This window comes from Ammospiza nelsoni, chromosome 6 (genome assembly GCF_027579445.1).
Source record: "Ammospiza nelsoni isolate bAmmNel1 chromosome 6, bAmmNel1.pri, whole genome shotgun sequence".
NCBI classification, from domain to species: domain Eukaryota; kingdom Metazoa; phylum Chordata; class Aves; order Passeriformes; family Passerellidae; genus Ammospiza; species Ammospiza nelsoni.
Genome location: NC_080638.1, coordinates 10,815,372 through 10,826,641, shown reverse-complemented (window position 1 = coordinate 10,826,641; position 11,270 = coordinate 10,815,372). Strand labels below are relative to the sequence as shown.

At 50.6% G+C, this 11,270-nt stretch overlaps 3 protein-coding genes across 3 annotated transcripts in view; 1 reads left to right on the top strand and 2 right to left on the bottom strand.

Annotated features, from left to right (window-relative positions):
• The window catches only part of LOC132075182 (proto-oncogene Mas-like), a 58,206-nt gene that overhangs the window by 44,430 nt on the left and 2,506 nt on the right, over positions 1-11,270 (bottom strand). The gene's annotated exons all lie outside the window — the stretch shown is intronic.
• On the top strand, positions 2,781-3,782 carry LOC132074186 (mas-related G-protein coupled receptor member A1-like). Its single transcript, XM_059473780.1, is given in 4 exon segments — positions 2,781-2,961; positions 2,964-3,242; positions 3,245-3,480; positions 3,483-3,782. Coding segments are annotated over 4 exon segments (996 nt in total).
• Positions 6,442-7,346, bottom strand: LOC132075083 (mas-related G-protein coupled receptor member D-like). Its single transcript, XM_059475256.1, is given in 2 exon segments — positions 6,442-7,097; positions 7,100-7,346. Coding segments are annotated over 2 exon segments (903 nt in total).

The following is an 11,270-nucleotide window of genomic DNA, read 5'->3' as shown; positions in this document are numbered from 1 at the left end:
TACTGTTCCTTGTTTCTCTTCCCTGAAGGGTCACTGTCCCTCCAGCAGCAGAGGGATGCTGGTGGTGCTGGTGGCTCTGGAATGCTGGCAGTGCTGGCAGTGCTGATGAGTCAGCTGGGTGCTTGTCAGAAGTAACTCCCATTTAGGGAAGAGATCTCGGGTCATTGCCGAAGCCTCCCAATGACCTGAGGAAGCAGAGCTGAGCTGGTGCCTATCCTGTCCTGTCCTGTCCCAATCTCTGCACCCCATTCCCACCCCGCTCTCCATCCTCACCCCATCATGTAACATCCCACAGCTTTCCCAGACGGAGCCACTCCCCCACTCTGAGCGTGGCTTCTCATGCTCTGAGCTCCTCTGGCTTTGCCAGCATCCAGACCCCCTGCAGCCCCCTCTGACCCTCTCCTGACCCCTCCAGCCTGCTCTGACACTCCAGAATCCACCCAGGGCTGACTTCTTTTTCCCCTGACACCCCCACTCCTCCCCTGCTCCACCAGGGACCGCGGCAGAGTCCCTGCTCCCCCTGGCCATAGGGTTCTATATCTCAGCACTCAGTGAATAGGAACACCAGAAACCGATCTGAATTATCCTCCAGGATCAGGAAAGGATTTCCAGATGGAGGTGAATGCATGGAAATGAGTTCTGTGAAAGTTATGTTTATGTATTTTATAAGAAAGAGACTTTAATGACTGTGTGTGGTTATAATGGATAAAAGCCCTGTTTGTAAAGTCTCACTACACACAGATCAAAGAGAGATCCTTCTGTGTGTGCTGTGCTGGTGAACAATTCCTGCTTCCAAATGCTTCCCATTGTGTTTGAAAGTTAATTTCAGCCAATTTCAGTGTCAGGATACAGACGGGATGCACAGGGCAGAGGAAGGGGGAGCTGGGAGGGCCCTGCGGTCACCGGGAGAGGGTGTCAGCAACAGAGCAGCTGCTGCAGGAGAGGAAGGTGGGGCAGGGAGGAAGGCAAACATTCCACTGACCTGTTCCCTGTGGGGCAGCAGCAGGCAAAGGGGTCTGTGCAGATCAGCGGCGCTTCCTGGTCCCTCTTGCTCCTTTGGGATCCATGTCCTAAAGCGGCTCCTGCCAGGTCAGGGACATGAAGGAGAAAGTGCCCAGCTCACCGAGAGCGCTGCATTCTCATCCTGCTGGCTCCTCTCTGTGCCCTGTCCTGGTGCTGCTCCCCAGGGCTCGGTGCAGTCACAGGGCCGACGGAAGTGGTTTTTCATCTTTGGCTTACACAGGGTTTCACAGCCTCGAGGTTGTTGATCTTGATGTTTTTCATTTTTCCTATGAATCAAGTGATCTTTTTCTTTGTTGCGAAAAACGCCGCCTCACTTCTTAAAACTTTAAAACTTTATTAAACTACAACAAGGGACAAGGTAAAAGGAACAGTGCTCAGTGTGCGCAGTCGCGGCCAGAGGCACACTGCCCAAAACAGAAACAGGATTTGTACTCTCTTGGTAACCCCCTTCACCCCCCCCCGGTAATCCACCCCCCCACATTCAGACACATTCCGCTTTTCCAACACAGCTCCTCCTCCGTCCCGCCTTCCCGGAGCTTGTGCAGCGCTTCGGGCTTCGGCTCCCCACCATGGTCAGAGATCAGCATTACCACTTTCAACATGAACACGTTTGAACATTGAGAGAAAAGTAGTTCTGTAGCCCCAGAAAAAAAAATAATCTCTGTTCCTAGCGATGAAGATGGTTTTAAAGTCAGATAATGAGTACTTTTACCTTTGAACAACTCATCTTTAAAACAGTACCCCATAAGTTGACATAACCCATAAACACAATTGTGGGGAAAAAAAGAACTTGTAGAAAATAAGAGAGAATTCACAATTGCAGACTTCCCAAAACAAATACCATTCATAAAAAATTAAGAGCCACGAGAGAGCTATTTTTCTCATAGGGAAGTCTCCATAACATTAACAAGAGAGACTCCTCTCCCTAAGTGAACTAAAGAAAGACCATTCTAGAAGCAGTAAACTGACTAAAATTGTAAGTTTTGTTTCTTTGCATTGTCAATAAGAAAGAAAAGGTGGTAAGGAGAAGTGTTCTAAAAGTTTAATTCTGATTCTTATTACTCTATCTTTTAATTACTGTTAATAAATTTTTCTTTATGCGCTTTTAAAATTTTAAACCTACTTTACCTTTCTTCTAATCCTACATCACAACAGGAAATGAATACTCTAGTGCTTAACCAGCACTAAACCAACCCCACTCATTAGTACATTAGCAAAAAATTCACAAAATCAGCGAAAGCTCAAATTAACAAGCCACAACCACTACAGGCTGGAATCTGGTTATGGATTTTGGGGGTAGAACTGAGGTCTGTAGGGAATTTAAAACTGGAAAAACTGTAGGAAAAGAGATGGAATATGGAAATGAGTGTCCTGCTGAAGGAATCCTCTAACTGCTCAGTGATATCAACTGACACCTGAGAGTCCAGGTCAGATCCATCCCAAAGCCATTTGCTCTCTGATACCTCCATGAGCAATCCTCTCCTTCTCCAATTGTTTTCCTGCTCCAGCTCTGTCCTGTCCACAGCCAGGAAGGAGGTATCTCCCTGGATGTTGTGCCAGGCACACAGGACCAGGCTCCCACATCCTCCTTGCCATGTGTCCTGTCCCTCACCCCCTCCCTGTGCTGCTCCACATGGAAGCTGTGGGTGGGAAAAGATGGGAAAAGCCACGTTTGGGGGACAGCAGCGTTGCTCTGGTGTGTCTGTTTGTCACCCCTGCAGCTGTGTGAGGGCAGGAGAAGCAGCAGAGGTGTCACCATGAGCACTTTGTCCCCTGGCACGGAGGGAGCCAGCCCTGCCTGCTGGAGCCAGCCCGGTGGGAAGGCATCCCAGGGGAGCTGGAATGAGGAGAGCCACGACAGCTGGAGCCAGTGTGAGAGCAGGCAGGGGAGCAAAGTGCCTATCCCGCTGCTGCTGCTGCTGCTGTGCCTGTGTGGGATGGTGGGAATGGGGCTGTGCTCTGGCTCCTCAGCTTCTGCATCCACAGGAACCCCATCACCCCCTGTGTGCTCAGCCCGGCCATGCCTGGCTCCACCTTCCTGCTCTCCATCACCATCACCCTGGGGATATTTTCTGTCCCAGAGAGCTTCTGCCACCAGCTGGGCTCGTGGGGTGTGACAGCTGGGCTGAAGGTCCCCATCCTCTTGGCTTTCACTGCTGCTGTGTCCTCTCTGACAGCCCTCAGTGCTGTCACAGCTCTGTTTGTCCTCCCGTGTCCTGCTGGCCCTGCCCCTGCTCCCAGTGCTTCCCGGTGCTCCTGTGTGCCCTGCTCTGGCTGCTCTCCTTGCTGCTCACTGCCACCCTCCATTGCTGCCCTTTGGTGCCCATGGCCTTGGTGCTGAGCTGCCCCTTCTCAGTGCTCAGCCTGCCCTGTTCTGCTCTGGCCCTGCTGGCCAGGCTCCTGTGCTGCTCATGGAAACAGCTCCCAGGGAAGCTCTGTGCCCTGCTCCTGCTGCTCCTGTCATCTCCTTCCCCTTCTTCACTGCTGATTTTGGGCACTGGCTCTTGCTGAGGGCATTTGACTTCTCTGTCTTTGCCCCCAGCCCCTCTCTCCTGCTCACCTGTGCCCAGAGCAGTGCCCTCCCTCTGATTGACTGCCTGGCTGGGAGCTGTGCAAAGGAATTCACCCCCTCTGGTAGTGTTGCCTTGCAGAGGGCTTTTGAGGCTTTTGTGCCAGAGCCAGGGCATAGGGACAACACAGGGGAACCATCATCAGGGGGAATCATCATGAGAAAGAGTCTGCATAAAAGAGAAGCATAAAATATGCGGAGTTGGAAGGGAGCCACAAGGAGCATGGAGTTGAGCTCCTGGCCCTGCACAGGACATGCCAGCAATCCCAGCCTGTGCCTGAGAGCATTGTCCAAATGCTCCTTGAGCTCTGTCAGGCTGGTGCTGTGTGCAGCAGGGGAACTCCTGCCTGGGGCTGTTGTGGGTGACACCAGGAATTCTCATGGAATGGTTTGGGTTTTGTCCTGGGTTAGGGTAACTTTGGGAGGAAACCTTCAAATGGGATCACTCTAGAAAACAAACTCAAGCAGCCCCTCCCCCAGCTAATTCAGGAAAATATTTCCTGAGAGAAAAGTGGAAAAAAACTGTTTATTTAACAAGCAAAGTATTCACAAGCATAAAAAATGAAAACAATAGGAAACAATAAAATCTCTTGCTGTTCTGAAGAGTTGGCAAAATTCAGTCCTTGTTGTGGAGTGTAGTTTGGCTCACTCAGTCCCTTATCAGTCCCTCTGGTGCTGGAAAATGCCGCGTCCCAGGCCCCGGTGGGCCACAGGTGTGAGCTCCCAGGGCTCTTCTGTGTTTTCAGACCAGAGCAGGTTTGAACAGTTCCAAGCCAAAGGAAAACCACAGTCCAGGGAACTTCTCTGCCTCAGCCAGCTGAAAAAGCTTAAAAGCAAAGGAGAGCTCTGTGCTCCATTGTCTGTGCTGCAGACAGCACGGTCTGGGAGCAGCATGGGGAGGAGTGAGCTTCATGTAAAGTGAAAAATTTCAGCTTCTGAAAACAAACTGCTGCATCTGCTCTGCCCCTCTTTGCTCAAGAACCAGTCTGAAATGTGCAAAACCTATTTCTGGGCTAAACAGATGAATGGGGACACAATTCAGCTGATAAAGTCACCCAGGACAGGTTGGAAGGAACTGTGGAGATCATCTCATTCCATCTCTCCTTTTGTCATGGGCACGGACAACCAGGAAAGCTTTTGCTTTTAGTTCTTGCTCTTTTGAAAGGAAGCTCAGGGAGGGAGCGGCCTGGGTGACAGTGGAGACAAGGAAGGTGCTGAGAAGTAGAAAAAGTCCATGGAAGGATAATGGTCCTTCAGCACTTGCCTTGGGAGGGACTCCCTGGCTGAGTTGTTCTTCCCTGGAGAAGAGGTTACACCATGGAAAGTTTTGTCTTTTTAATGGACTGGAAGTGGTAGAGATAGGGGAAAACCCCTCTCAGGTGTCCAAGTCTCTCTCTTAAGTTGTCTATTAAAAACTCTTTTAATAAATGCTCTTTGGCTGTTTCACCTCACGTGTGTCTCCAAAGCCTGACTCACCACTCAGGGCTTTCACTCTCACTTCCCTTTCCAGAAGCAGTGGAACGTTGGTTTCCCCTGGATTTAAGGCAGTGGGAAAAGGAGGGACAACTTCCCCCTGAGCAAGAGATGTGGCTGCTGCCCAGGTCTGTGCCCAGCAGGAATCAGGAGCTCTTGGCACTGCCAACATCATCCCAACCATTGCAGTCATGTGCCTTAGGAATGGCTCTGGTATGGGACAGGGACCTGCCCTGCTCCCAGACCAGCCAGAGGCTTTAGAATGGGATAAAACAAGGAAATGAGCCATTTTGGACACTGTTTAACAGAGTCAGGCTCTGCAGTGAAGCCTTGATATTGTTTGCTTAGCAAATTCAGAGGGTGTGACTACAACAGTAGAAAGAAACAAAAACCATGAATCCAAATCTGATTGAGGGGTGGTTACAGAATGACAAAGATCAGGAGAGGCTGGACTGTGGCTGGAGCTGCTGTGCAGAGTGGCTGTGCAGCTCCTCCTGAGGCTGGCCAGGTTCAGGATGGAGGTGCTCAAGGGCTTCCCTGGACACTGATGCTGGGGAACCAGAGGATGGATGGCCCCGTTCTGCAGAAGAGCAGCATAACCCCCTAATTTCTGTGCAATTCAATGGTCCAAGGATCTGGCTATGGGAATTATCCATATTCCATGTACTTTCTGGTACAGGCACAGGAGTTCAGTGGAGTTCACCATTAACCCTGCACTTTACTCAGAAATATTCAGTTCTGGACTTGAAGAATGTGAGACATTTCCACTGAAAGGATAAGGGAATGTTGCTGTCCCTCCCCAGCTCTGCAGCCCTACCTGGTGTCCCTTCCCATCAGCTGGGAATGCAGGGCCGGCTCTGCTGGACAGAAGGGGAAGGATGCTCCCTGTGATCCCAACCCTTCTCCTGCCATCCAAAAGCACCAGCCCTGCAGGGATTTGGGAAATCTCTGGGACTCCATGATGGGTGTGTCCCCATGGGTTAAGGTGTCCCATTTTTTGCAGGCAAGAGCTCTCTGAAAACACCATGGAACTCATCTGCTGAGCCAAAGGAGACGGAGTTCATTCCCTGGGGCAGAGGCGATGAGGGTCATTCCATGGGGAATGGAGCTGGGGAACGGCACTGAGCCCAGCTGCACTGCTTGGAGCCATGTGGATCCAGGAGGGAGGAGGAAAGCCATGCTCCAATGTGCTCCCTGCAGAGCATCCCACAAAAATCACCCAAGGCAATGCCCCTGCTTCCTTCTCCTGCAGGAGTACACCACCACAGGGAGGGTGATCCGGTTGATATTGACTAATCAGGAGGCTCAAGGAAACCCTCAGCCTCCTTGGGTCCTCCTGGGGTCTTTCAGGAGAGCAGTGGAAGGGATCAACAGGCTCAGACCACTGTGTCCATTGTAGGATCATCACTGTGGGCAGTGTTTTTTTCTGCCTCCTCAAAGACCCTCTGGAGGGAGAGCCAGAGGGAGTTTATGGAGAAGGGCCTCCAGCACCTCCCTGCCAAGAAATAGATGAAGGGTTTGATGCTGTTGTGGATGCAGGCGAGCAGGAAAACAACCTTAGAGGGCACAGTGATGTGACCGAGCTGAGGCAGGAAATTGCAGAGGCTGATGGTGAGAGTGAGGAGTACAGTGATGACGATAACGATGTCACGCCTCTTGGGTTGCTGCTGTTGGGAGCCTCGCTTGGAATTAATGAAATAGATTGTGCCAGAAATGACCACGGGTGCAGTAAAGAGGAGCAGGATGAGGGAGTACATGGAGATGAGAGCTGCCTGGCAGTGCTCCTGCTCGTGTGATGAGCAAAAGAATGTCACTGTGGGAGTGACGGTGAAGAGAGCCAAGATGGCCCAGTATGGGATAGTGTCCACCACCCACATCAGGCACACAGGAAGGTCCCATCGGCAGCAGAGCTTGCACACGTTGTGCATATACCACACAGGGATGCTGCTCATCAGCCTGAAGAGCACCCAGTAGTGGGAGACCAATGACAGCTGAAAAACAAAGTTCATGTACATCAAGGGCACGATAGGAGGCAGGGAACATCCTCCATCAGGATGAGGAGGGCAGAGTGGACTGCAAAGAGGAGGAAGAGGAAGTCAATGACAGCCAGGTCAAAGAAGCCAGCATTCCTGGTTTTCAGGCTGAGGAGGCCGATGACAGCCCCGTTCCCAGCCAGCCCACAGAGGCAGATGAGCAGGGTCACATTGGTGACATCGATAACACAGGCATCGCCTCCTTCAGTGGGTGAGGCAGGAGATGGGGACATGGTGGTCACCTCCATGGATGGATGCTGGGCAGGCAGTGGGATGTGGCCCCTGGCTGTGGTCAGAGGGGATGGGCAGTGAGTGCTTGGAGAATCCAGGGATGGACCATGTGGCTCCTCAGCAGCTCCCTGCAGTGGGAAGGATTCAGTGGGGAGGAGTGAGATGTGCAGGGGAGGAGGGCAGTGGGAATGGTGGGGTGGGAGAGGGAGGAGGGAGGGGTGGGCTGGTGTGCAGGGGATTGATAAAGAAGAGAGAATAAACATTTTCAACTCTCTTGAAGTTGCTTAAAGACTAACTGGGCAAATAGATAAAAATATGTGAAAGTGTGGACCCTTTGTGATAAACGCGCCTGAAGCCAGCGCAGACAAACATAAGGAGGTCCACATTATTTCTGGTGAAATTTCTGTAAGAAGAAGCAAGAGCACATGGCCAAAGGAAAAGTTCAGGGCAAGGTCACCTTTAATATCAGAGCACTCAGTGAATGCGACCACCAGAGCCCCCACTCAATGAACCTCCAGGGCCATCAGAGGACTCCCAGTAGGAAGTGGATGCATAGAAATTAGTTCTAGGAAATTGGTATTTACATTTATGTTTAAGGTGTTCTTTAGATAAGAAAAACTTTTTAATGTCTATGTATCGCTGACCAGGGGTATATGTACAAATCACAAACGGGACGGGACTGCTGTGAAACGTGCCTTGAGCTGTTTTATTTTTCAGCATCAGTCTCATTACATTGTTATGACAATGGGAAGATGCCACCAGCTCACATCCCAGGCAGCAGACTAAGAGCTTAATGTTACAACTTAGTTTATAAGCTTCTTGACATATCACACAAAGCAAAAGCATATTGACAGTAGCTCTATCTAACTACTATAAGCACACGTACCTTTAGTTAAAACAATGCTTTCTTATTTAGAATACAATACCTACTTGTAAGCCTTAAAACACAATGCACAGAGCTCTATTATTAAGCTTCAAACTTCTTAATATCTTGCTAGATAAACTTTTCTGTAGCTTAGGGAAATATTCTAGACAAGCATTAATGCACAGACTATTGTTGTATTGGTCTTTGCTTTCCTACTTTTTAAATAATTTTTCTGCTGGCCTATCTCATGGCTGCTGCTTAGCTCTAATGGCAGTTCTGTCTCTGAGGCCTGCCTTTTGCAGCTTTCCCAAAACCCTCTGATTTTGTGGATTCCCACATCCATGTATGGTAATACTGGACACAGTTCTAAAGTCTCACAACACACACAGAAATAGGGAGAGATCCTTCTGCGCGTCCTGCTGCCCAATACTTCACTTGCTAACACAATTAGTTGGTGTTAGGAGCTTATTCTGTCTGATTTTGATATCACTCCTGCTCCATGCCATGCCATGCCATGCCATGCCATGCCATGCCATGCCATGCTATCCTGATGGGTTCCCAGTCCCTGGCCTCTCCCTGGCTGCAGGTGTGGCCTGTTGGGCTCTGCTGCTGTCCAGTGGGAGATTTGGCATTGGTGGCACCCAGAGCCCTCCTGCCCCCTCCAGCCACGTCTGCCTGATGCCTTGGGCTGGCTCCCTGGAACAGAGGCCAGAGCAGGTGAAGAGAATAAAAGGAGGCATTGATGAAAGGCCTTCAGAAGGTTCACCTTGGGATCTCCAAGCCTCCGAGAGGGGCTGCACCCAAAATGGACAATGGTTATGAGTTTTTGAGACAGATATAAGTGTGGTCCATTTACAAATTGGGGGTTAATCCTCCAATTACAGCTTCAGGTCATGAAGTCATTTAGCCCCAGTTTTGCCTCCCCCAATTCACTTTTGTCTATACTTTTCTGGCCCTCAGGCAGTAGAGTGTCCTTGAATTTCATGCCTAGAGGGATTGTTTTGTCTGACCAAAATGTGCACACAGTTAACTAACACTTTACATGGAGTTTAGAGTTAAGCACTAATGCAGTACAGGATATGAAAAATAGAAAGGCTAAACTCCTAAGGCATCATGCCCCCTCTGACATCCTCTAGAAATTCCCCCCAGGCTGCCTTCCCTTCCAGACAGCCCCGCTCCTCTCCTGCCCCACTCAGGAGCCGCAGCAGTGTTTCTGCTCCTCCTGGCAATTCCACGCTTCTGCAGCGCAATGAACAGCAGAGGAGCCATTCCTGTAGTGCCTCTTGTTTGTGTCCAGAGGAGGTTGGGGGGCTGGAGAGCAAGGATGGAGCTGGGGAGGGGCATCTCCAAGAGAAAGACGGCCCCAAAGCCTTCCGGGGCAGGCTGGGGTGAGCAGCCCGTGGGGAGGGAGTGGAGCCTGAGGCCCGGGGCTAGGAGGGATGGGAAGGACGGGAGGTGGGTGGGCTGCATGGGGAGTGGGATGGGAGGGTGGTGTGGGAGGGGTGGGACATGATGGAGCTGCTGGGAAAATGTGGTGGGAAGGTGTGGGGTGTGGTGGGGCTGGAGAGAAGGTGTGGGGTGTCATGGGGCTGGAGAGAAGGTGTGGGGTGTGGTGGGGCTGGAGAGAAGGTGTGGGGTGTCATGGGGCTGGAGAGAAGGTGTGGGGTGTGGTGGGGCTGGAGAGAAGGTGTGGGGTGTGGTGGGGCTGGTGGCCTCAGGGAAGCCCCAGGGAGGGGGGTGATGCCCCGTGGAGCCCATGGTGACAAACACAGGTGTCACCCTGCTCCTGGAAGGGGGTGGCTGTGCTGAGGATCACGGCCTCCTCCTCTCCTTGCTGCTGCACCACCTGAGCCTGCTGAGGGAGCAGCTGAAGGCAGTGGAGTGGAAGAATTTCTGAAGGCAGAGACACCTTTGCACCTGGCTCACAAAATTGAAAATTAAAGATCTTTGAGGAGATCTCTGCTGTGACACTCACAGAGCACTCAGGGTGGGGAATGCTGAGCCCCTGGGCCATCCTGTCTGTGCCAGCCCAGCTCTGGGCACTGGGGATCATGGTTGCTGAAGGGAGCACAAGCCATGGCTGTGTCCCCTCTGACACCAAGAAGTTTAAGTCTAAAATCAAAAGTGTATTCGACTAGTAATAATTTTGAGTCAAAATTGTGAACATATTGGCAATTTATTTGCTATACATATGTCCAAAGAAACAACAATTTTCAGGCATTTTTATACACTATTATATTCAAGATGTTTTAATAGATATCCCCCAAATGCTCCCAATTTCCTATATTGTGATATCGTTTTTTTTTTTCTTTTAATTCCTACCAGAATCTGCCATCTATCTTAGTTTAATGAATAACCTGTTTTTTTTGCAGGCAAACAGTATTTTATTGGCGGTGCTTCAATGCTAGTGAAGAACCCCTTTGCCCTGTCTCCCTGCACTGTTAGTGGGAAGGAAGTAGGGCCTGGGGGAAAAAAAGTGCTTTAAAGATTTTTAGTACTTCTCATTATCATCCTCTGCCTCTGTATATAATAAATTTGTTTAATACCATTACATTTGAACCCGTTTTTTTATTAATGAAATGTTTTTTCTCCCAGTCCTCATCTAAACTCTTTGAGCCCTTTTTTAATATTTGTTTCCCTCTCCTCTGCCCAGCTGAGAGCAGAAGCTGAGTGAACGGCTTTCGCGGGTGCCTGGCGTTTGGCGAGTGCCCAACCACGACAGGCTTGCAGCAGGTTATCAGCATCAGAGCCCACATTTCTTACTGACAGTACCCCTGATGATGCAATAACAGCTATTGGATACCAGATGTTGGGGTGCTGTGGTGCCACTTGCAGCCCTTCACCAGAGCTCATCCTCCTCCCCCTCAGCTTTGGGAATACCTGTGGTTGTTTGTTCCTCATCTCACCCTTTGCAAGCAGGGACACCTTCCACTAGACCGGGCTGCTTCAAACCCCATCCAGCCTGGCCTGGAACACTTCCATGGATGGGGAGGCCAGAGCATCTCCGGGAACCTGTGCCAGGGCCTCTCCACCCTGACAGGGAGGAATTTCTTCCCAATATTCCCCCTAACCCTGT